Genomic DNA, 22,460 nt, shown 5'->3' on the forward strand with positions numbered 1-22,460 from the left:
ACCTGCAGATTTCAATCATGTTATTTATTATATTTTTTGTTCTTTTTTTTATTATGCTTTTTTACTTAGTAGTGCTTTTTATGCTGCATTGGACTTGGAGTAACAATCATTTCATTTTCCTTTATAATGTGTACTGAACAATGGCAAACAATCTTGAATCTTAAAAAACGTTGTTCACCTGTAGTTGTGCTGCCCAACATATGGTGGTCAGGATTCCTTTGGTGGTGTGTTCCAGCTACTCTCCAGAAAGGAGCACTTTTAACAGCAGAACTCAAAGGGATCTGAAGGACCCTTCCCTCAACTACACCAATGCCTCAGAATTATTTCATTGGCTTAGGTGATGTGGAATGTCAGAAGTTAGAATTTTAAAACTTATTAAGTACTTAATAATGTTTTTGAATAAAAATTTTACTCTTTGCTAAAACAAGTGAAGATTGTTTATCAATAAATTTACATATCGGGTGGATGAAGGGGAAAGTTATCACTGGTAATTCTACCGTTCTGTAAGTTGTAGGTTCCTTTGATTGAAGACGTTAATGAAGCCACTCAATGAGACAGTAGAGGCTTAGGTACAGTTGTATCAATGTGCTACTGATTAGGAAATATTTATAAAATACATATCTGAATCAAGCACGTGCCTTCAATGCCCAAGGAAACAGAAGGATTAAACAGCCACATAATAGATTAATAGCACTAAATCCATCTTTGAGCTTAACCCATTTTTACTAACTTGCTTAAGTAAATGTTGAGATGTGACTTTAATCAAATTAACTAAATTCATAATATTTATTAATTTTCATTGCCACTGCATTCATTACAGTGCAGAATGTTTTATTAGAGCTTTGCAAGATAATGAAAATGACAACAGATGATGTTATATTTATAGAGGAAGCTTACCCATGTCCAGCGAGGAAACCGAGGCTCGGTGGGCTGACTTTGTCACTAAAGATGACCATCTGCAGTTCATTACACTCGCTTTGTTTACATTTCTCCGTTTTGGTCCGTATCACCCACCACTCCAAGATACCATCGGAATCGTTTGCATTCTTACCAATGTGTCTTTGCAATTCCATGGTCACATTCAGATAGCTATTTTCACCCTCTGTCAATAGTGAAAAGTTGTTCATGAATTAGTTTAGAAGAAAAAGAATCATTAGGTTTAACGGGCCAATTGCGATTTTTCTTGTCAATATACATATACCTGTATCTCAAAGGACAGAACTCCACATGGAGTTACTGGCACTGTCATTGAAGTTTTATCACTTTTATACAGTGATACATTGGTCAGTCGCACAGCAGTACAATCAATTTACACGTCTAGTTGCAAAGTCATAGGGTGAACTCAGCTACAGTTCTTCTTTGAATCAGAATTCTCATGCTTCACACACCTAGGATTTCTTACAGTGTTTGTTTAAGATAAAGCTTTAACCACGCATTTTATTGTCTTGGTCACATGAATGGCTGTCTCGGTTGCTTTTCTTGTGATTGCAAGACCCCTTTGGACATTGTTAATCTGGCACGCTGCGAGTTCCATTCACTGATTTTCTGGATGCAAGCAGGGGTGGATGGAGGGGGCCTCATCCTTGGTCGTAGTGAGGATTAGGCCTGAAGCCATGGTGTAGCTTGTTTGCAGCCACTCGGAGTGAGGGGACAAAGCCGTTGCCCTTCACCAGGGGCTGTGTGGCACTGTGTCCAGTCCAGTCCAGTCCAGAGTCGGAGCTGCCCTCCCAGGGTTTTACTCGACAGAAGACGAGCACTGTTGTGGCCACCTGCAGATTTTTTAGTGGCTCTCAATGGACTGGGGCCTCAAGCTGCGGGGTCACTTGCTTTTCAGCCGCTGGAGGTGATGCATCGCACTCGTCCTGGGGTGGCATTGCGCAGTTGTGGCAGCCGAAGATTTTAAATTGACTGAGGGGTCTGGGCTATATCCATATATATTTGTCTGGTTGTGTTTTTACCAATATTCTATATGTGCTTGAACATACAAGGGACTGGGCCTCAAAGGCACGGATTCGTCTGGCGGGAGTCAGGCGTCGGGGCAAGAGCTGGGCCTCAAAGCCGCAGTGTTGCCTGGCCAGCGCTGGGGCCGGTTGGGAGATGATATCAGTGACTGGGGTTCTGCACTGTATATCTACATGCATATTCTGCATTGTAATTTTACTGATATTCTTTAATGTGTTTGTTGACTTGTTTGCATCAAGCCATGGCAAGGCAGGGGGTGGGTGAGAGGGAGGTGGGCTTCAAGACTCACATTTCGTGATTGTGATCTTGTGTGTAACGGTCGATAATGTGTCTTTGGCACTTGGTCCCGCAGTAACACTGCCTCATTTGTCTGTTTCATATATGGTTAAATGACAACTAAACTTGAATTTCATTGAATTGAATTTTGACATTCATGAAACCAAACACACAAAATGACTTAGGGATAAGATAAAAAAGGAAAGGTTATAGAATATCAAACAAGAGAAAATCTGCAGATGCTGGAAATCCAAGCAACACACACAAAACGCTGGAGGAACTCAGCAGGCCAGGCAGCATCTATGGAAAAGAGTGAACAGTTGATGTTTCACATTCAGACCCTTCTTCAGGACTGGGAAAAAAAAGATGAGAAGTCAGATTAAGAAGGTGGGGGGAGGGAAGGGAGGTTATAAAATATGTTCATCTTTAGTTCTAGAAAAGTAACAGCTTTCCCCTGAATTTATTTTAATCTTTTAACGAATCTTAACTATAAGCTGATTCAAGATATTGTCGAAGGAGTGTTCATGTGACCACATTATACCAAAGAAAAGCTGAGGCCTCCCATTAATATACAAGTTTAGTTTATTTACAGCAGAGGATTATGTCAGTAAATATTTTCCATTGTCATTTTAAAACTGGGTGAAATTTCCAACTAGATTTTAAAAAGTGACTTTACCTGTATACATCTGGTCAACAGGTTTGGCATCAGGTCCATTTGGAGCTCGAATATACTTTGGCAACATGTGTGGAATCAGTCTGTAACAAAGCAGCATCCGGTTAACAGTCTGTTTGTTGTATACAGGCAAGTCTGTGGTGCAGCACCTCTAATGGGGGGTAATGCTGAGTGACAATTTCACAGGAAATTCAGGATGTGAACATCATGAAGCCCATTCACTAAACCTAGAGGAGTAAAGTTACATTTACTCTGTAAACTTGCCTCACAACTAATACACAATCAACCATCACATGCCAATCTTTGTTTTAAGCAACTAGAATTAATATGCAAACTATCTTCCACATACAAGTCATTTCAGCAGCCAAAAATATTTGTTCAGGGTCATTTAAATCTTTTACTTTAGTTTCCAGTCCTTGACCATATTCAGCATTTTCTACTCTTCTTTGGAACAGAGGAAAGAGAAAACCAGCTCACTCTGAGGCACTCAGAAGCTGCAACATCATTCAATAAGACCGTGGTTGAATTATGATTGAATTCATACTGCAATTTGAGAGGGTGTCACATGTATCAGTATCGCAATGGAATAAAGGGAATTGCAGAAGAATGAGAGACAAACTTGACCAGGTGGATGGGATGACAACAGAGCAGAGTTAGCTGAAGTTTCTGGGAATAGTTCACAAGGTGCAGAATAGGTATGTCCCACAGAAGAAGTTCATAAATGGCAGGGCTAGGTAAGCATGGCTGACAAGGGAACTTAAGGACTGCATAAAAGCCAAGGAAAGGGCATATAATGTAGCAAAAGTGAGTGGGAAGTTGGATGATTGGGACTTTTTTAAAATCCAACAAAAGACAACTAAAAAGCTATAAGAAGGGAAAAGATGAAATGTAAAGTCAAACTAGCTGATAATATAAAGCAGAATATTGTAAATTATTTCAGTTATATAAAGAATAAAAGGGAGCTGAGAGTTGATATTGGACCACTGGAGAATGATGCTGGAGAGGTAGTAATGGGGGACAAAGTAATGGCAGATGAACTTAATAAGTACTTTGCTTCAGTCTTCACTGTGGAAGACACTCGTTGTATGCTAGAGGTCCGTGAGTGTCAGGGAGCAGGAGTGAGTGCCATTGCTATTACAGAGGAAAATGTGCTAGGCAAACTGAAAGGTCTTAAGGTGGATAAGTCACCTGGACCAGATGGACTACATCCCAGGGTCTTGAGAGAGGTTGCTGATGAGATAATGGATGCATTAGTCATGATCTTTCGAGCATCAAATGTCACTCCATTCTTTAAGAAGGGAGGAAGACAAAAGAGGACATTTTAGGGCAGTTAGCCAAACCTCACTGGTTGGAAAAGAGTTGGAGTCCATTATTAAGGATAAGGTTTCGGGGTACATGGAGACTAATGATAAAATAAGTCAAACTCAACATGATTTCTGAAAAGGGAAATATTGCCTGACAAATCTGTTGGAATTCTTTGAGGAAATAACATGCAGGGTGACAAAGGAGAGGCTGTGAATGTCATTTACTTAGATTTTCAAAAGGCATTTGATAAGGTGCCTCACATGAGGCTGCTTAACAAGATAAAATCCTATGGTGTTACAGGAAAGATACTGGCATGGATAGAAGAATGGCTGGGTGGCAGGAGGCAGCGAGTGGGGATAAAGAGGGCTTGTCTGGTTGACTGCCTGTGACTAGTGGTATTCCTCAAGATATTGGGATCACTACTTTTCACATTGTTTGTCTATGATTTAAATAATGGAATTGATGGCTTCGAGGCAAAGTTTGCGGATGATATAAAGATCGGTGGAGGGGTAGGTAGTGCTGAGGCAGCAACGTAATTGCATCAGGACTTAGACGTATTGGAAGAAAGGGCAAAAAAGTGGCAGATGGAATACAGAGTTGGGAAATGTATGATAATGCATTTTGGAAAAAGGAACAATAGTGAGGACCATTATCTAACTGGGGAGAAGGTTCAAACTTCAGAGGTGCAGAGAGACTTGGGAGTCCTTGTACAAGACTCCCAGAAGGTTAATTCACAGGTTGAGTCTATGGTAAGGAAGGCAAATGCAATGTTGGCATTTATTTCAAGGGGAAAAGAATATAAAAGTCAGGCCACATTTGGTATGTCAACAAATGCACTCAAAAACTTCTATAGTTGTACCATGGACAGCATTCTGACAGGCTGCGTCACTATCTGGTATGGAGGGGCTACTGCACAGGACCGAAAGAAGCTGCAGAAGGTTGTAAATCTAGTCAGCTCCATCTTGGGTACTAGCCTACAAAGTACTCAGGACATCTTCAGGGAGTGGTGTCTCAGAAAGGCAGCATCCATTATTAAGGACCTCCAGCACCCAGGGCGTGCCCTTTTCTCACTGTTACCATCAGGGAGGAGGTACAGAAGCCTGAAGGGACACACTCAGTGATTCAGGAACAGCTTCTTCCTCTCTGCCATCCGATTCCTAAATGGACATTGAACCCATAAACACTATCTCACTTTTTAAAAAATATACAGTATTTCTGTTTTTGCACATTAAAAAAAATCTATTCATATACGTAATTGATTTATTTGCTTATTTATTATTATGTTTTATTTTATTTATTATTATTTTTTCTCTCTCTGCTAGATTATGTATTGCATTGAATTGCTGCTGCTAAGTTAACAAATTTCACGTCACATGCTGGTGATAACAAAACTGATATTATTGGAAGGATGTGGAGGCTTTGGAGAAGATGCAGAAATTATTCACCAGGATATTGTCTGACTTGGCTTCAAGGAGAGGTTGGAAAATTTTGGATTTTCTTCTCTGGAGTGTTAAAGGCTCAGGAGTAACCTGATGGAAGTAAATTTAATTCTGACAGGTATAGATAGGGTAGATAGTCAGAATCTTTTTCTCCCAGGGTGGAAAGGATTAAGGTAAAAGAGAGATTTCTAACATTTATGAGGCAAGTTTTTTAAAAAAATATAGAGTGGTAGGTGCTTGCAAAGCTCAGTCAGAGGGGGTTGTAGAAACAGATGACATAGTGATGTTTAAGATACATTTAGATGGGCATATGAACAAGCAAAGGGAGGAGACAGATATAGATCACATGCAAGCAGACAGGATTAGTTTGAATTATTGTTATGGTCAGGACAGGCATGAGGGGCCAAAGATCCTGTTTTTCTGATATGCTGTTCTATGACATTAGTGAGGCTAAACCAACAGTTCTAAAGAGTCAGGCATCACTATTTCACAATGATCAAAGTAACATTTCAAAAGTATTGATAAAATAGAAATGACACATTGAGCTCTATAATCCTGCTTTACAGTACAGCAGTAATTTGTATTAGAGATATAAGTAGAGAGATTCCAGGGAAGCGGGCTTTGTCCTGTGAGACACTGTGAAGGTCCAGCCCTCAAGCACTGGAGTTTCAAACAACAGCAGGCAACCTATTACAGATTCTGGAGTGGGTAAAACAGGATATTTCTTCTCACTAGTGAATTTGGAATGAAGAAGGGTAACTTCACCACGATGGATGGTTGTTTTACATGGCAACGAGGAGAAATTTCTTATTTGGTGGATTGTAAATCTGCTACAGAGAAAAGATCCTTAGAAAAGTATCAGATTATTCATGTACTCCCCAAAGTTATAAATACTTGCAAAAGGACATGAGTTATTTATTCCTAATAGCAACATTATGCACCAGTAAACTTTTGGGTCCTGCCCTTTCATATCCCTCCAATTAGCCTCCTCCATAGTCAAGAATGTGGGGAATCCAATTACTCTCAAACGGGCCACCATTAAAATAAGTTCGCATCCAAGGTCACGGTAGGACCAGCAGTGTTCAAATTAGAAAAATAAATAAATACATACACTGGCTCCTTTCGAGTTCCCAGGAGAAGACCTGCCAATTGTTCTCGCACAGGGTTTTCTGGTTCTAGGTCGACGGTGTGCTTTTCTGAGGCTTGTTCATGTACTCCACCTAGAGTTAGGTCTCTGGAAGCAACGGTACCAAATGTTCTTAATAATATAAGTTAAATACACTGTTATACAATTATAGATTACTATATATTTTATAAATAATAAAGTTCAGCTAAGTCCTCATTATTCTGTTTAATTTTAAACACTTTAAATATTTTTAATATCATTACAAGCGTAGTTTAACTGCATTATTTCTTTTGCTGAAGCTTGTTCCATCTTCTACCCAATTTTCCCCACTGGTCCTATTAAGCACTCTCCTCCCACCAGCTGGTCATGGTTGTGGGATTGTTGTGTGTGTGGAGGTGGTGTGTGAAGGACCTCCATTATGTCACACAAACACACTGAAGGGTTGATTCTTCTGAAAATTTCAGGAACACCTGACACACAATGGACTGAACAGACATGGTACACTTGCTGGTGCAGATGTGGCCTGGGAATGTGGTTCAGGGGAGGCAGATGGCTGACATGCACTGGCCAAGGACTGGAACCTAATATTGGGTATTAACAGTGAGCAAGGTTAGTGGCAGGGAATGGGTGAGCACGTCTGCAAGAAAGGTCGGGGTCTCCAAGTGGGAATGGCGAACATCTATTCCATGGTTTGCCTGGAAGGGTGGAGGTCAGAGGATGACTAGGCTGAAGGCTGACGGTCTTACCTCTGAAATGTCCACATCAGGCGAAGCGTCATCACTGAATCGTTGCTGTTGAGCTCAGCAATCATTGCCTGGCGACTAGGTGGACTAACACTCCACAGTGACCCCGAACTTCCCTCAATATGTGCCGTCATGACATCATCATAACTATAGAGTGTAATAAACTGCATAGCAGTCTTCAGGAGCAGAGAGGAGAGAAGACATTCAGATGTCAGGAATTATGTTGCTGCCGAACCACTAAGCTGATAAGTTCACTGGATAAGCTACTTGTTAAGGATCATAAGGATCCACAAAATGCAAAAATAAACACTAACAGCCAAGACATTCAGGTTAAGTCAAATACCCTGATTGTAAAAGCTTACATGCAAGGAGACTGACATGTCAGAGACAGCCAAAAATACTGTTCTCTCATGTTTGTGTGTGAAGGAGCAGCTGTATTCAGAATTGTTAGACCTCATATTGCAATAGAAAGTCCTATGCTTGTTTCTCAGGATGAAAGCAGTGGGGGATTTCTCAAAAAGAAACTGATAATGTCTTTTGCTACCACAGATTATGGCATTGTTTCAGTAGGGGTCCTTCTCAGCCCATTCACTGAGGCACCATTCCCTTTCCTTTCCTCCCATTCACATTGAGTTCATCCACCTTCCCCATCCTCATACAGACGTACTTTGCTCCCACCAGCATATAGTTTTCCCCTTTATGGAAAAAGCTGGGATTGGGGTTCTTACCAATAAAGAGATGATTCGGAGCTTGGAGTTCAATTCTGCCGCCGTCTTTAAGGAGTTTGTATGTTCTCCCTGTGAACCTGGTGGGTTTCCTCCCACAGTTCAAAGATGTACCGATAAGCAGGTTACTTAGTCATTAGAAATTGTCCTGTGATTAGGCTAGTGTTAAGTAGGTGGGTTGCTAGGCTGTGCAACTCACTGGGCCAGAAGGGCCTTACTGCACTGTATCTCCAAATTAACCACTCTCCTCCCACCAACTGGTCACAGCTGTGGGGCTGTAGTGTGTGTGGAAAATTGAGAGCTGGATACAAAAGCAACTTCTTTGAGTGCTAAGGCCAGCAGCAGAGGGGAAGGTCACATCCATGAGCATCTTACTCCCCGTTTATTTCTGACTTGTGCTATTCAGAGGCGGGCTTCTTTTGCATTCAGTTCTCAATTTTCCATCAAACGGGGCTGGTATATGTAGCATGGCACCATTCATTTTAATAGGATCACCAACTTAGAATAGAGAAGTGGATATTTTAGTTTATCCAACTTCAAAATATAGAGTCTGATGAGAGGATCTCACCTGAAGCTTTCTACAAGACTCGCAAAAAGTCAGAATTTTAGGCCTTTAGTACTTTTTTTGTTGCTGCTGATGAAAGGAAATGGCTTAGAAATGTTATACTTGCTGTATACCCTCTGTAGATACGTAACATTAAACAATACACTTGGTAACTTACTGGATTACGTTCAAACATTGAACAGAGGTCATTATATTCCTTTTGGCTGAATGGCTTGAGTGAATGTTGTTGAGCACTCATTGTAAACAGAGGCTGCAGGTATAACATAAAGAAATGTGTGTTATATTAATTAAATACATTTTATCAGCAATACAAGTTTATTATTAAGCACCATGGTTTTATTGCAATCCATGCAATTTAACCCATGCCCACAGCAACAGGGACTGAATTTCACGGTAAATCAGTGATTGGATAAGAGTAGTAGCCCAAATTTGCTCCATGCTGATTTATTGCAGGAGATACGTTAGGCCCAATAACCCAAACACTAGCTGTATTGTGAAACAATTTATTTTGCTGGGCACAGCCATCTGTGTGTACTCAAGAGTTCACCAAGGAGGGATTGAAGAGGGGAAAATGGCTTGCTGATGATGTAGCTTCCTTCTCCATCACCTTGTTATGGTGGAGAGGCTTGAGAGTTCCTGAGATCCTGAAGGCAATGCCATCTGGAGTTTAGCTCCTGGTAGGGTCACCCATGGTGGTAAGGTCAAGGGGGAGGTATCAGACAAAGGGTGATCCATCCACAACCTCAATGCGGGAGTCGGCAGAAAATGATGCCATATCACAATGGCAGTGAAAACGAAGGTAGCGTCCCCAGTGGTCTTGCATTCCATGCCACTGGATCCTGACCCCGATCTGTCAAGGTCCACGTGGTGGCTGCCTGTGCATCAGACTCCCCGCGTTAAACAAAGTCACACTCAGGTGTCCTCCATTAAGGCAACCCCTCAGGTGACCATCATACTTGACACAGGAGATTGGCTTTTTACATTGTTGCAACAATAGCAGGCAAGCCAGCTAACAAGAAAAACCCATGGATTTAGTCTTTTCCAGGACACCATGTACTAATGCCTAATAAGAGCAAACTATTTTCCTAACAGGATTCTTGAGGTTATGGTGGAAAATTATAAGTCAGTGAGTAAAGGAGTTATGATTTTCCAGAAGGCTATAGGAAGGAGACTAATTTAATGAATCATGTTAGGTCAATTGCCTCTCATCTTTTGTGTTTGGACATTCCCGGTAACAATTCCCTGAAAACAATCTGCAACCAAGTTTTCTTCAGTGCTGAAACTAGACATTAAGGTGTTTCAACATCTATAGCTAATTACCTGATAGCCACCAAGTTTAATTGTTACTGTCACATCCACTGGGTGATTCACCACACCGACCACTGATCTGACCAGAGACATGAATAGAAGGGGAAACCAGATGATACAGATGAGGAAAAGGATGATGAGACCTCCCATTCCATACTTGACAATCTTCTTTTTCTTCTGTCCCTTAGGCTGTGGATAGCGCTACAAAAAATACAGTGTTTGTTACACCATTTCATAAGCTAACATGCGCTGAAAATATTGCAGTTGGTTTTATTCCCATTCAAATCGAATATTTTCACTACTTCTGTCAGAAAAACAGCTTTTTGTCAAACAGGAAGGATGATAATAATGGGGCCAGTTGTCACACTGAACTTGGAAAGCAAGCAGTTGTCAAAAATGTTGCTACAGAGAAAGCTTACAAAGATATTGCTGGGAACTGAGGACTGGAGTTATAGAGAAAGGTTGAATAGGTTAGGACTTTATTCCCCTGAGCGTAGGAGAATGAGAAGAGATCTGATAGAGGTATACAAAATCATTAAGAGTATAAATACGGTAAATGTAAGTAGGCTTTTTCCACTGAAGTTGGGTGAGACTAGAACTAGAGGTCATAGATTAAGGGTGAAAGGTAAATATTTAAGGGAAACTGAGGGGGAACTTCTTGACTCAGAGGGTGATGTGAGTGTGGAACCAGCTGCCAGCAGAAGTGGTGGATGTGGGTTTGATTAGAACATTTAGGAGAAGTTTGGACAAGGACTTGGGATGGAAGGGTTAAAGGAGGGTTATAGTCAAAATTCAAAGTATTATCAAGGTACATATATATCACCATTTACAACCCTGAGATTCATCTTCGTGTGACATACTCAATAAATCCATAATAGAATAATAACCAGTTAAGTATGCCCACAGCCTTGGCCTCTGCAGCTGTCTGTGGCACCGCATTCCACATACATGGAATGGGCAATCAGCATTAGGAAAGCTTGGATTGTCTAGGCTTTTACGACGAGTTCAGAAAAGCGACAAGCGACTTGATGGAGGGGTCTGGCCTTCAGAGGGTGGACGTGAGAAGTTTGTTGCCTTTTGTGAGAGAAACTTGAATTGGAGGTCAGTGTTTAAAACCCATTTAAGGCAAAAATGAGGTGAACTACTTGATCTCAATGCAAGTACTCTTTGACTATTTTAAGTCCGGAGTTAGTAGATTCTTGACAAGTAAGCATGTGAAAGGTTATTGGGGGTTTCACTGCCATGCAAAGTTACAGCATCAGCTATAACCTTGTTGATTGACAATGCAGGCTGGGAGCACCATGTGTCCTTCTCCTACGCCTCATTACACGCCCCTAAAATCAGCTGCCATACTTAATACCTCGGAATTCATGGATGTCAGACAAAGATGGACCATGTACCTTTTCTGTCTCACGGCTGCATTTGATTATAAATATGTTGGCATAGATGTCCTCAACACACATCCAGCTCGAGAGCGAAAGGGTGGTGTCTGTACAAACCCAGTCCATCACAGCACGAAGCTCCACCAGGAATGGCACAAGGCGGAATCTACAAAAACAAAAGGGCATCCTGAAGGTTGAGAATATCAATTGTATAAGCACATAATATAAACTAATCCTCGGAAATATCACAATGACACAACCTGGTCACATTGATCCTGAGGTTCTTTGGGAGTCAAGATTGAGGCATAAAGCCTGGTTGTTATATGTTATTATGTGTCACCAGAACGAAGAAAAGACAAAGGACAAGAAGTTGTGGTAGTCTCATATTCAGACTGGAGATAGCAACGCATCCCTTTGATTTATGAAATACAGCGTCGGGAAGTGTATGGTCAGGCACTTTAGTAGAAGAAATGAAACGATTGACTATTTTTGAACTGGAGAGAAAACGCAAAAATCTGAGATGCAAAAGGACTTGGGAGTCCTTGTGCAGGATTCCCTGCAGGTTAATTTTCAGGTTGAGTTTGTGGTGAGGAAGGCAAATGCAATGTTAGCATTCATTTCAAGAGGACTAGAATATAAAATCAAAGTTGAGGCTTTATATAGCACTGGTGAGGCCTCACTTGGAGTATTGTGAGCAGTTTTGGGCCCCTTATCTTAGAAAGGATGTGATGAAACAGGAGAGGGTTCAAAGAAGGCTCATGAAAATAATTGCAGGATTAAACAGCTTGTTATATGAAGAGTGTTGATGGTTCTGTTCCTGTACTCACTGGAATTCAGAAGAATGAGTTGTGACCTCATTGAAACCTATCGAATGGTGAAAGGCCTTGATAGAGTGGATGTGGAGAGGATGTTTCCTATGGTGGGTGAGTCTAAGACCAGAGGACAATGCTTCACAATAGAATGGAGATGAGGAAGAATTTCTTTAGCAAGAGAGTGGTGAATCTGTGGAATCTGTTGCCACAAGCGGCTGTGGAGGCCAAGTCTTTATGTATATTTAAGGCAGAGGTTGATAGATTCTTGACTGGTCAGGGCATGAAGGGATATGGGACACGGGAAGAAGGCAAGAGATTGGGGCTGAGAGGAAAATTGGATCAGCCATGATGAAATGTCGGAGCAGACTCAATGGATCAAATGGCCTAATTCTGATCCTGTATCTTACGGTCTTATAACAACTAATTTATAAAATAGCCAGATTCAAGTGGCACAACATTTGCTGCAGAAGCTTCTAGAAATATACAGAATCAGCTACACTACAATTACTGAACAATTGCACAGATACTGATTATAATCAGATCGTGATTGTAAGCATGCATAGAAAAGTTAAGCTACAAGAAAAATACAGTTCTACACCTTAATCCAACAATTCATTTAATCTGTGGTGACTATTTTATCACATGCAAAGGTCTGCAAAGGGTTAAACATTTTAAAGCAACTCCAACAATAATTTTAAGAGCTACAGCCCAGCTTTTTATGACTCACCCTTGGAAGAGAAAAAGATTGACATGGTTGTACTTCTTGGTGAGGAAGTTACCAAGAATGCGCGTTGGGTAGCCACAACGGATCTGGTAAGCCGATAAAGCGAAGTAGATGCATTTCACAAAGTACCACAGTTGTGCCACTGTATTCTGATTAAACATTCTGTTTGGAGAAGACATCCATAAAAATAACCATAAGGTATTATACCTCTAAATGATTAAATGAGCTAATGGATTACACACTGTTGAATTAAAATATGCCTCAAGATTTCTGCCACAATTTGACCTTAAACACTTTAAGAAAATGCTACATTAGTAATCTGTTGCCACCTAAGTACTCAATAATTTACACAACAGACCACCTTTCATTTTAATTTCCCACATTTTCAGGCAATGGTTTCTCATTTACAAAAGCCATTGTAATACGAAGCTGTGCACTCAACCTGCAAAATGATAATGGACGTAATTTATCTTTTGTTAAGCAAGTTTCTGATTGGCATTTTCCACAAGCATAAATTTTGAGAACTTGGGTAGAAAAATAGGATTTAGCTCAACAAACCATGGGTATAGTTTCTGTATCAGTAACATAGAAGTGCTGTGTCTCACACATGCATCAAAACAAATTGAAAATCAAAAAAATATTGCTATAGGAGCTGGACATCCAAAAGGCAAAAATTGGTAAAAACATTCTTCAGGTTAGGCCACATCTGTAGAAAGAGAAACAAAGTTAATGTGTCAGCTCGAAGACCCTTTGTCAGAACGGGGAAGGCTTTTCGCTCTGGTTCTCTTCCCTCAGATGCAGACTGACCTGCTGGGTATTTCCAGAGTTTTCTGTTGGTGTACATCAAAACAAATTAAACTCAATCTTTCCTATTTCTATCCCTGCCAAATATTCTATTTACGTACCGCTCAGTGACTGCTGGTAATATGAAGAACATCCATATATGTATTCCCAACACGAGGATTATCTGGAAAATGAGCTTTCCCAGTAAAGTTTTGCGCAAGTATAACGCACGATCTATCACCATAGTGGAGAACTGAATTAGCACCATAACCAGGAAAGCTTCAGGAACTTGGTCATCAGACAGTGTCGATGCAATATCTGCAGCTGCTGAATGTTTCTGTTTAGGCAAAAGAAGTGACTTTAGTGTGGAAGAATAATCATAAAGTGCTTGCTTGTAGAGTACCGCTATCGATTTGGTACATAACTAAACCTAGAACTAATGCAGGCAGCTCAAAACTAAAAGGATGCATCAGGGAATTCTAGGCACTGATCTAATTCCCAGCACCTGTGTTCGACAGACACTCGTCGGACGGTGGCTAGAATACCTGGGGAAAGGGGCAATGAAAAGCCCATTTAATACATCTGACAGAGCTAACCCTAGATACCATTATTGTTAGACTGGAAAAGCCATTTAAGAAGCATTTTGTAAACTTATATTGAATTAAAAGTAAAATATAGGGATATAAATTGTTAAAATTAATAAATCAAATAGTTGTATTCTTGGTAATATGGAAATGAAAATCACAATGAAAACTTGCTACTCATTCCAAACATTACTAACTTCAATTATCTTCAATAATAATCAACTGATCAATGAATGAATGGAAGTGCTATTTTGCACATGGAGCTCAGCCTGGATTGGATCTGCGGGACCAAAGAGTGACGAAAGGCAGGACAAGAATGCACTTGCAAGGATTCCAGATTTGCACTGAACAGGCTGCATCAGTACAGATACAGTCAAACTCCTGATTGTCAACTCATACGTGACACTTCCGGCTGAGGTTCAAACCTGAGTAATGATTGTGTGATGAGCTAAAGCAGATGAGAAGGAGATGGGAGAGAATAGATTCTTGATGAGTCAGGGCATGAAAGGTTACAGGGAAAATGCAGGAACATTAGGTTGGAAGGTAAATAGATCAGCCATGATCAAATGGTGGAGCAGACTCAAAGGGCCAAATGGCCTAATTCTGCTCCTGTGGCATCTTAAAAAATATCAATGTGTCTGCTAATACTCAAAATGCCAGAAACTTACCCCAAATGCCCAGAACCCAAAGATGATAATCACAAAATCTATCACGTCAGCCAAAAACATGAGTGCATATACATCGGTTGCTGCACGGTACTTAGTATGGAGAATGCTGCAGAAATAGTTGTTCAGAGGTCTGCAAATGCTCTGCACCCTGTGAACACATGAAAACAGAGCCTCTCGTTATAGCAGTGAAGCATACAGGCAAACCGAGGTGAAGAGTTTGGCTAGAAGACGGTGGTTTGGAATAGTCACGGTTATACAAATGAACAGAGCTGGCTGCATTCAAACATAACTGCATGGACATAACAAGTCATGTCGGTGTCATTACCAGGTATTCCAGATGAAGGCAGCCACAGATAGATGGCGTGCTCCCATTAGGAAAGGCAGTAATCAGAAAACTAGGCAACACACACAAAATGCTGGAGGAACTCAGCAAGTCAGCATCTATGGAAATGAGTGAAGAGTCGATGTTTCGGGCCAAGACCACTCTCCAGAAAGCGAGAGACCATTTTGCCATTGAGTTCCTGTTTACCAGAAATCCTTTCAAACAAATACATTTGCGTATAAAGGTTTCAAATGGCAGACAATGAATTCTATTTACTTCAATTATTCCTTTCCTGCACTCTAACAAGCTGATGTAGGATGAAGAGAACTTGCTTATTCCCTTGCAGTAAGTTTGGTCTTTTCAAGTTGGTTCACATCGTCTGTTAATAATCGGTGTCTATGAATACACTCCAAGCAGACTCAAGGACATCCCAGCTCCACAATGACTGCAGTAGAATGCACAAAAGGCCACAAGTGCAAAAGTACATTCAGAATGCAGCTAGATCCATTGCTGATCCCCAATACCCAGCTCCAGCTGCTAAAATTCATCGTCATATAAAGCAGGTAGGATGTGAATGCAGCAGCTATGTGGAATTTTCCTGCACTTTACGTGCTCTCGAACATGGGACTCTGAGTACATTCAGAACACAGCCAGGTCAGTGCTCAAAAGGTAATAAAGTACGCTGCCCAAACTTGTACAGGTAATTAAGGGCTCTACCACAATCTGCAATTTACTTGCACCAATCTTGGATAACATAGACAATCTTTAATCCATCTGACCATCCAGCTTTGTTCCACACAGAATTTAATCCAAATACAAAAAAAATGCAGTAAATTAATTATATTTAAATTTTTTTTTAAAGATACTGTTCGTTTAATTATAAACTTATTCACCTAAAACCTATTTCATTCCCACACTATTAACTGTATGTGGACCTTGTTAAGTCTATTGGCAACAAAGCACATCCTGGGTTCACTTACACTTTGTAGAGAAGATTCTTCATCTTTATCCAAAAGTTAATTAGTTTCTTGCTTGTCTTTTCCTTTTTGGTATGTTTCTTCTTAGGCTTTCGAGATAAATTTTCCTTCACTATAAGAATAATTTTTCAATCTATTAATCATATTATTTCAACTACAACTTACAAGTTAACTCATTGTGAATTGTAATTTCATGATCCCGTCTAATAAATTTACACTACAGGAACCAACTATAGCATTTAAAAAAAATAGTTTCACCATATGTGCTGCTATTACCGACTGGCAACACAGTGCAGTTTAAAACAAAAGTTGCAAATCATTATTGCAAACAGATCATAAATAAACAAAATCTTCCAATAAAACGGTGGCACGCTCAGAGACAGCGGCTTCTATGGGACCAGCAACAGGGACTGAATTTCACGGTAAATGTCTTGTTTAAACATTTTTTTATGATTATAAGACCATGCTGGACATGAAGAACTTAAAGTACTGCAGGGTGAGTTGCTCATTTGCAGAGAAACTGAAGGAGCTGGACTTTGTGCAGATCTTACCGCTGCCTGTGTCAGAGAAACGTCAGAGTGGGCGCGTGCAGCAGGTTGTTTTATTCACATTTCTTGGAAATGCAAAGACTCTGTTGGACATTGTTAATGTGGAATGCTGCAAGTCTGATTCACTGGTTTATTGGCAAATGGTGGGGGAGCTGCGTGGCCTCGGACATTGCGAGAATTAGGCCTCAAGCCTGCTTGCAGCCATCCAGGAGAGAGGCGGAGTCCAGGTGCTCCACTGAGTACAGGAAGCGGTGTGGCACGGTGCTGTCCTCTAGTGTTCACTCGGCAGAAGACAAGATGTATTGTGTTCAACACAGACTGCTGCAACGTTATTGGACTCAGGGACTTGGACTATATATTTTTTGTGTGACTACACTGTTGTTTCATATGTGCCATGTATGTCTTGTGCTGTGTATGATTTACACCCTGGCCTCGTAGTAATGCTACTTTGCTTGCCTCTGCATTCATGTATGGTTGAATGACAATTAAACATGAACTTGAGTAGCTGGTTGTGTTTATAAGCCCAAACAGGGCCCCGGGTGGGGTTGGTCTGTAATCAAGTAGACAGCGAAGGTGAAGAGGTGGGTGAATATGTGGTAAAGACTGATGGCTGAGATAAGTCAGGTTAAGGGGTGATAGGTGACTATTAGTGGGAGAGATTGTTGTCAAGGCCTGGACCAATAGAGACACTGAAGTTGATATGATAATAGTTAACTTGGGGTCTAAACAGTGAGACCGATGTGAGAGATTCTACACTGGTTCAGGTACCTAGAGAACTTGGAAGAACCTGTTGGTAATGATTGAAAGTAAAGTGGCTGGGGGGGGGGTGTTACCTCCAACATATTTACATCTTTACTTAATAAGGAGACTAAAGCCATACACTAATGATGTCCAGAAGTGGTCCAAAGAAAAGTTTCTAAAACTGAAGCACAGCACTATGTTTTAAAATTCAATTCCTAGTAATAAACAACAACTCACTTGTCTTTCTGAATTACACCCCATGTCTGCTTATAAGACCTTTTCTAATCATGCACTGGGTCATCCAAAACCCCTGAGATCTCTGCCATCTTTCCCCACTTATACAGGTTTCTTTAAAATTTCTATTTACACTGAGAAAAGCAATTTCAACCCATCCAACTATTGTCAAGCTTGTCCTCAATGAATAAATGGATTTAATCACAAAGGGTCTTATTGTAAACCGCAGAATGTGTTGGCTTATTAAGAGGTATATGATTAACTGGTAAAATATTGTGAAACTTAGCATTCAACATTAAATCTGGTTGTAGAGTAAAACTGGAATCTTGTCTAAGAGTTTAATAAAAAGCAATAGTTAAAGATTAGTTATTCAACAGCCATAAGCACCACAGAGAAATATTTCTTGGTTACAGACAAGAACACAATAGCAATCAGGGAAATATGCAATCCTTGCTCACTTTCAAGTAGCATCAATGTAATCAAAGAATTATATGCTTTTAACCTCTCCTAAAAGTAACAATCTGCTGGAGGAACGGAACAATTCGAACACCATCTGTTGGGATAACACTTTGCGTTAAAACGCTATCCTAAAGTCCCGGTGCCTCTAGGTCAGGGGTGCCCAAGCTGGGGTCCACAGAGCCCTCGGCTAATGGTAGGAATCCACGCCATAACCCCTGTTCTATACAGAAAGGAACATTCTGTCACTGAGAACGTGCCTCTAATGGACTTCAAAAGTGCACACAGTAAACTGTGTATTCCAGTCCAATAATTAGTACCAATAGGAGATCGTAGCCAGAGACAAAAGTAAAATCATGTAATTGGTATCATCAATTAAACCACTTTTGTTTGGGTTTTGAAACAAGCATAATGAGATATTATGACTGTCTCAAAGCACTCAGGAATTGTGAAGCGATGTGTTGAATCCCAACAATAATAAGAAAGAAAAAACCAAACATCAAAATATCAAGTCTAAAGCTAGTGATGCATCTAGATTTACAGAATTCCGAGGACTTCAGGGAATAAGTACCGGTATGCTGTGTAACATATGTGATGTTTACTCTTTTGAAACGCTCCACACTATTACTGAACTAGCTCAGATATGTAGCCTGGAATTCAAAACATCACTAAACAGTGAGCTCAGTTTTTTTTATTATGCAGTGTTACTCTTACCGTCAGTTTGCCTTCTCCTCCTGACATGGAATCTGGTCTTCTTTACTTTCGGCTCTGGTTCCAAAACTGAAATTTGGTCGTCTGCATCTGCAGCTGCAGCTTCATCATCGGAGGTTTCAGCTTGTGACTTTTGCAGGGCTACCTTTTCTTTCACATTATCCTTTTTCTTTTGATCCTCCTCATCATCCCATAGTCCATGTCGCTAGATATGAGAAAGTTTTAGAGAAGCGCCACGTTTACAGGTGGTAGAGAAATCAATGCTTTTCTTAAGGTAATGCATATTAGCAATGTAGTCTACATTCAGATTCTGATTTATTTACGGTGTTTATCACATGTACATTGAAATATACACTGTACTGTGTTGTTTGCATTAACACCAACACAGCCAAGGATACGCAAGTGTTGCCACACATTCCAGCCCTAATATAACACATCCACAATGTTCAGCAGAACAATAACAGCAAAACAAGCCCCTTTCCTTCCCCCAGCCACCACTCACACCAACAGACAGGCCTCCAACCCGGGACAGGGCACCCCCAGACTCCCACTCCAGCATGATTACTCCTACGTTCAGCTGCAGGCAGACAGCACAGACCAGGTCAACTGTGACACCGTGTCTCAACAATTCATTTCACTTTCTTTGATGAAATGCTGTAAATATTCTTGAACTTGTATATGTGGTTTGGCTTAAAGTTGGAGAAAGATGCCAAAGCACATCCAGTATTAACTCCCAAGAGTGTATTTGTACAAAACTGGTAAGATATAGGCACCTGCTGGACACTCCTAACTCAAGAGTATTTCAATTTTTGAAATGTCTATTACTGGCAGAGGACTCAATGAAAACTATTAGCAGGGGTTCCCAAACTGGGGTCCACGGACACCTCACTTAATGGTATTGGACCATGCCACAAAAAGGTTGGGATCTCCTGCATTAGAAGTCATTTTCTTGTTTATTTGAAATGGTCACACGTCATCAGATTTATAGTAGGTTTTTTGCTCAATGTTGATGATTTAACTTCCACTCACCACTCTAAACAGGATTATCAAACTCCAGTGGATTCCCAACTAAACTAAAGCAGCCTATTTTAAAAGCACGTTTGTGCAGCTGTTAGATTTCCTATCACAATAAAAACAGCTGTTTTATTAGTAATGTTGAAAGTTAGTATGTCCAACCTTCAGCAGTGATTGATGGAATAGAAGTGCCAGGAGCTGAATCAGATCATATTTAACATAACTCTCCATCTTCTCCAAGCCGAGGATCCGTGGTGGAAAAAAGGGCTTGTCTTCATAAAGTGCAGAGATAAGGTGGCTGTTCCAAGGGAAGAACCCAAACTGGAATAAGTATTTAATGACCACCATCACCTGTAAAGTCCAACAAAGGCATGTTCAACAAGCTTTGGTATTTATGTTTGAATAAAAATTATTAATATTCTTGATACTGAATAAAATGAAAAGCAGCTAAATACCACAGATCAATAAGTAAATCCAAACAGAAAACCATTTTGAAGCCAATGAAATACTTTGAAAGTTTTGTCAGTGCTGCAGGGAACCCTAATAATTCACTTGCACATATCATCCTGCAAAAAATGTCAGTTGTTTTGGCCAGTCAGCTTTGGGACTAGAAATACCACTGTTCCTGTTCAAGTGACAAATCTTACATTGCTAAGTGTCAGCTGCAGTCATCCAGTCAGGTAGGAATTTACCATTTTGTGAGTCCGTCACCAAGTCTATGCAAATTAGTGCTATTTTCAATTGATGAAAGTCCTGCTCTGCCCAATTCCCTATTTCATAGTCCTGTGTGTTGCTTATCATAACATCACACAAAGGATTATTATGAAAGTCACTCCTTAACAATAAAAAGTACAATTATATAGTAGTGTGCATAAAACTCCATGAAACATACATTAGTAGAATGATAAACATGCAAAGCTATCACTGCTCACCTCAGTGTAGATGATTGCTAACATCCAAAATCGCTTACTAGGTCTGGGAATAGAGAGCATAGCCCAGAGGAACATAAGGATAGGGAGAAAAAGTGTGATCACAGAGGCAGAGGTCATGTTGTTCAAGATAATGATGAAGTAACAGGTCAGTTCGGATTTAGCAGCAATGACATAATACACTGCAAACAGCAGTTTCAAAAATCGATTCTGGGATTCGTAGAACTTCTCTGACTCTTCCAGTTTTTCAATATAGTAATGGCTTAAAATAAAAAACAAAAAAGGCATTAATGCTAAAGGGTTACACTTATAAAAATCATACATCATCATCTAATCAAAAGCTCATCCAGTAACATCCAACTTGTCCTATCTCAATTTTACATGTGAACTTGTATAATTTTTACAAGAACTCATGTCATTTTTAATGTACTATATTTAATTTAGCGAAATTGAATTAGTCCACTTGGATATTTGTTATTGAGTAATATTACTTTTGTAAGGATTTCCCTGCTTTTGCATTTTGTTGTTTGATTATTTTCACAGGATAAATCATAGTGATATATGGTTGAGAAAAGAAATTGATTGTTATTCCATGAAATCCCAAGACTAGACAAAACTAGTCAAGATTCAAGATTCAACACTGCTTAATGTCATTTCCTGTACACAACTGTAAGGAGAACAAAATAATTGTTATCCAATGTAGCACAAAAAAACACAAAAGATAAAGAACACAATAATGATATTAATAAAGACATAATAAGTATAAATATAGAAAATAGCTTATTATATGTAGATTGATTGTATGTCCATAAAGTGACACTAGGTGGTACATAAGGTGACTGACAGGAAATAATGAAGTAGTGGTGGAGTTAGTGGGTGGAGGTGTTGATTAGCCTTACTGCTTTGGACAAGTAAGTGATTTTGAGTATGGTGGATGCTACATAGCCTCCTCCCAGATGAGAGTGGGACTAACAGTCCATAAGCAGTGTGTAGGATCCTTCATGATGTCCGGGTGCTTTTCTGGCACATTTCTATATATAAGTGTATCCTTGATGGTAGGTAGGCTGGTGCCAGTGATGTATTGGGCAGTTTTGACTACCCGTTGTATGGCCTACCTGTCTGCTGCAGAGCAGCTTCTGTACATAGCAGTGATGCAGCTTGCTAAGATGTTCTCTGTAGTGCATCTGTAGAATGAAACAAGTATGGCTGTACAAAGTCCAACTTTCTTCAGCCTCCGCAGGAAGAAGAGGTATTGGTGAACTTTCTTGATGGTGTAGGATGTGTTCTGCGACCATGAGAGGCTGTTTATGTGCGCTCCCAGGAGTTTGAAACTACTTGCAGTTTCCACCATGTCGCCAGTTTGAAGGGGATGTGAATGGTGTAAGTTCTCCTTAAGTCAATAACCATCTCTTTTGTCTAGTTGACATTAAGAGCTTATTTGCCTGGCACCATG

General features: G+C 40.2%; 1 protein-coding gene across 1 annotated transcript in view; it reads right to left on the bottom strand.

The window, feature by feature from the left end:
• piezo1 (piezo type mechanosensitive ion channel component 1 (Er blood group)) overlaps window positions 1-22,460 on the bottom strand; it is a 285,867-nt gene that overhangs the window by 1,842 nt on the left and 261,565 nt on the right. Inside the window, exons 38-51 of the mRNA XM_073070242.1 lie at window positions 21,011-21,269; window positions 20,241-20,429; window positions 19,068-19,269; window positions 16,378-16,486; window positions 15,076-15,223; window positions 13,946-14,160; window positions 13,044-13,202; window positions 11,523-11,670; window positions 10,135-10,323; window positions 8,972-9,064; window positions 7,528-7,700; window positions 6,767-6,889; window positions 2,915-2,994; window positions 898-1,102 (exon numbers count right to left, since the gene is read on the bottom strand). Of these exons, the coding sequence (XP_072926343.1) occupies window positions 898-1,102; window positions 2,915-2,994; window positions 6,767-6,889; window positions 7,528-7,700; window positions 8,972-9,064; window positions 10,135-10,323; window positions 11,523-11,670; window positions 13,044-13,202; window positions 13,946-14,160; window positions 15,076-15,223; window positions 16,378-16,486; window positions 19,068-19,269; window positions 20,241-20,429; window positions 21,011-21,269 (2,292 nt within the window). The remainder of the gene's footprint in view (window positions 1-897; window positions 1,103-2,914; window positions 2,995-6,766; window positions 6,890-7,527; window positions 7,701-8,971; window positions 9,065-10,134; window positions 10,324-11,522; window positions 11,671-13,043; window positions 13,203-13,945; window positions 14,161-15,075; window positions 15,224-16,377; window positions 16,487-19,067; window positions 19,270-20,240; window positions 20,430-21,010; window positions 21,270-22,460) is intronic.

Source organism: Hemitrygon akajei, chromosome 17 (assembly GCF_048418815.1).
Source record: "Hemitrygon akajei chromosome 17, sHemAka1.3, whole genome shotgun sequence".
Lineage (NCBI taxonomy): Eukaryota > Metazoa > Chordata > Chondrichthyes > Myliobatiformes > Dasyatidae > Hemitrygon > Hemitrygon akajei.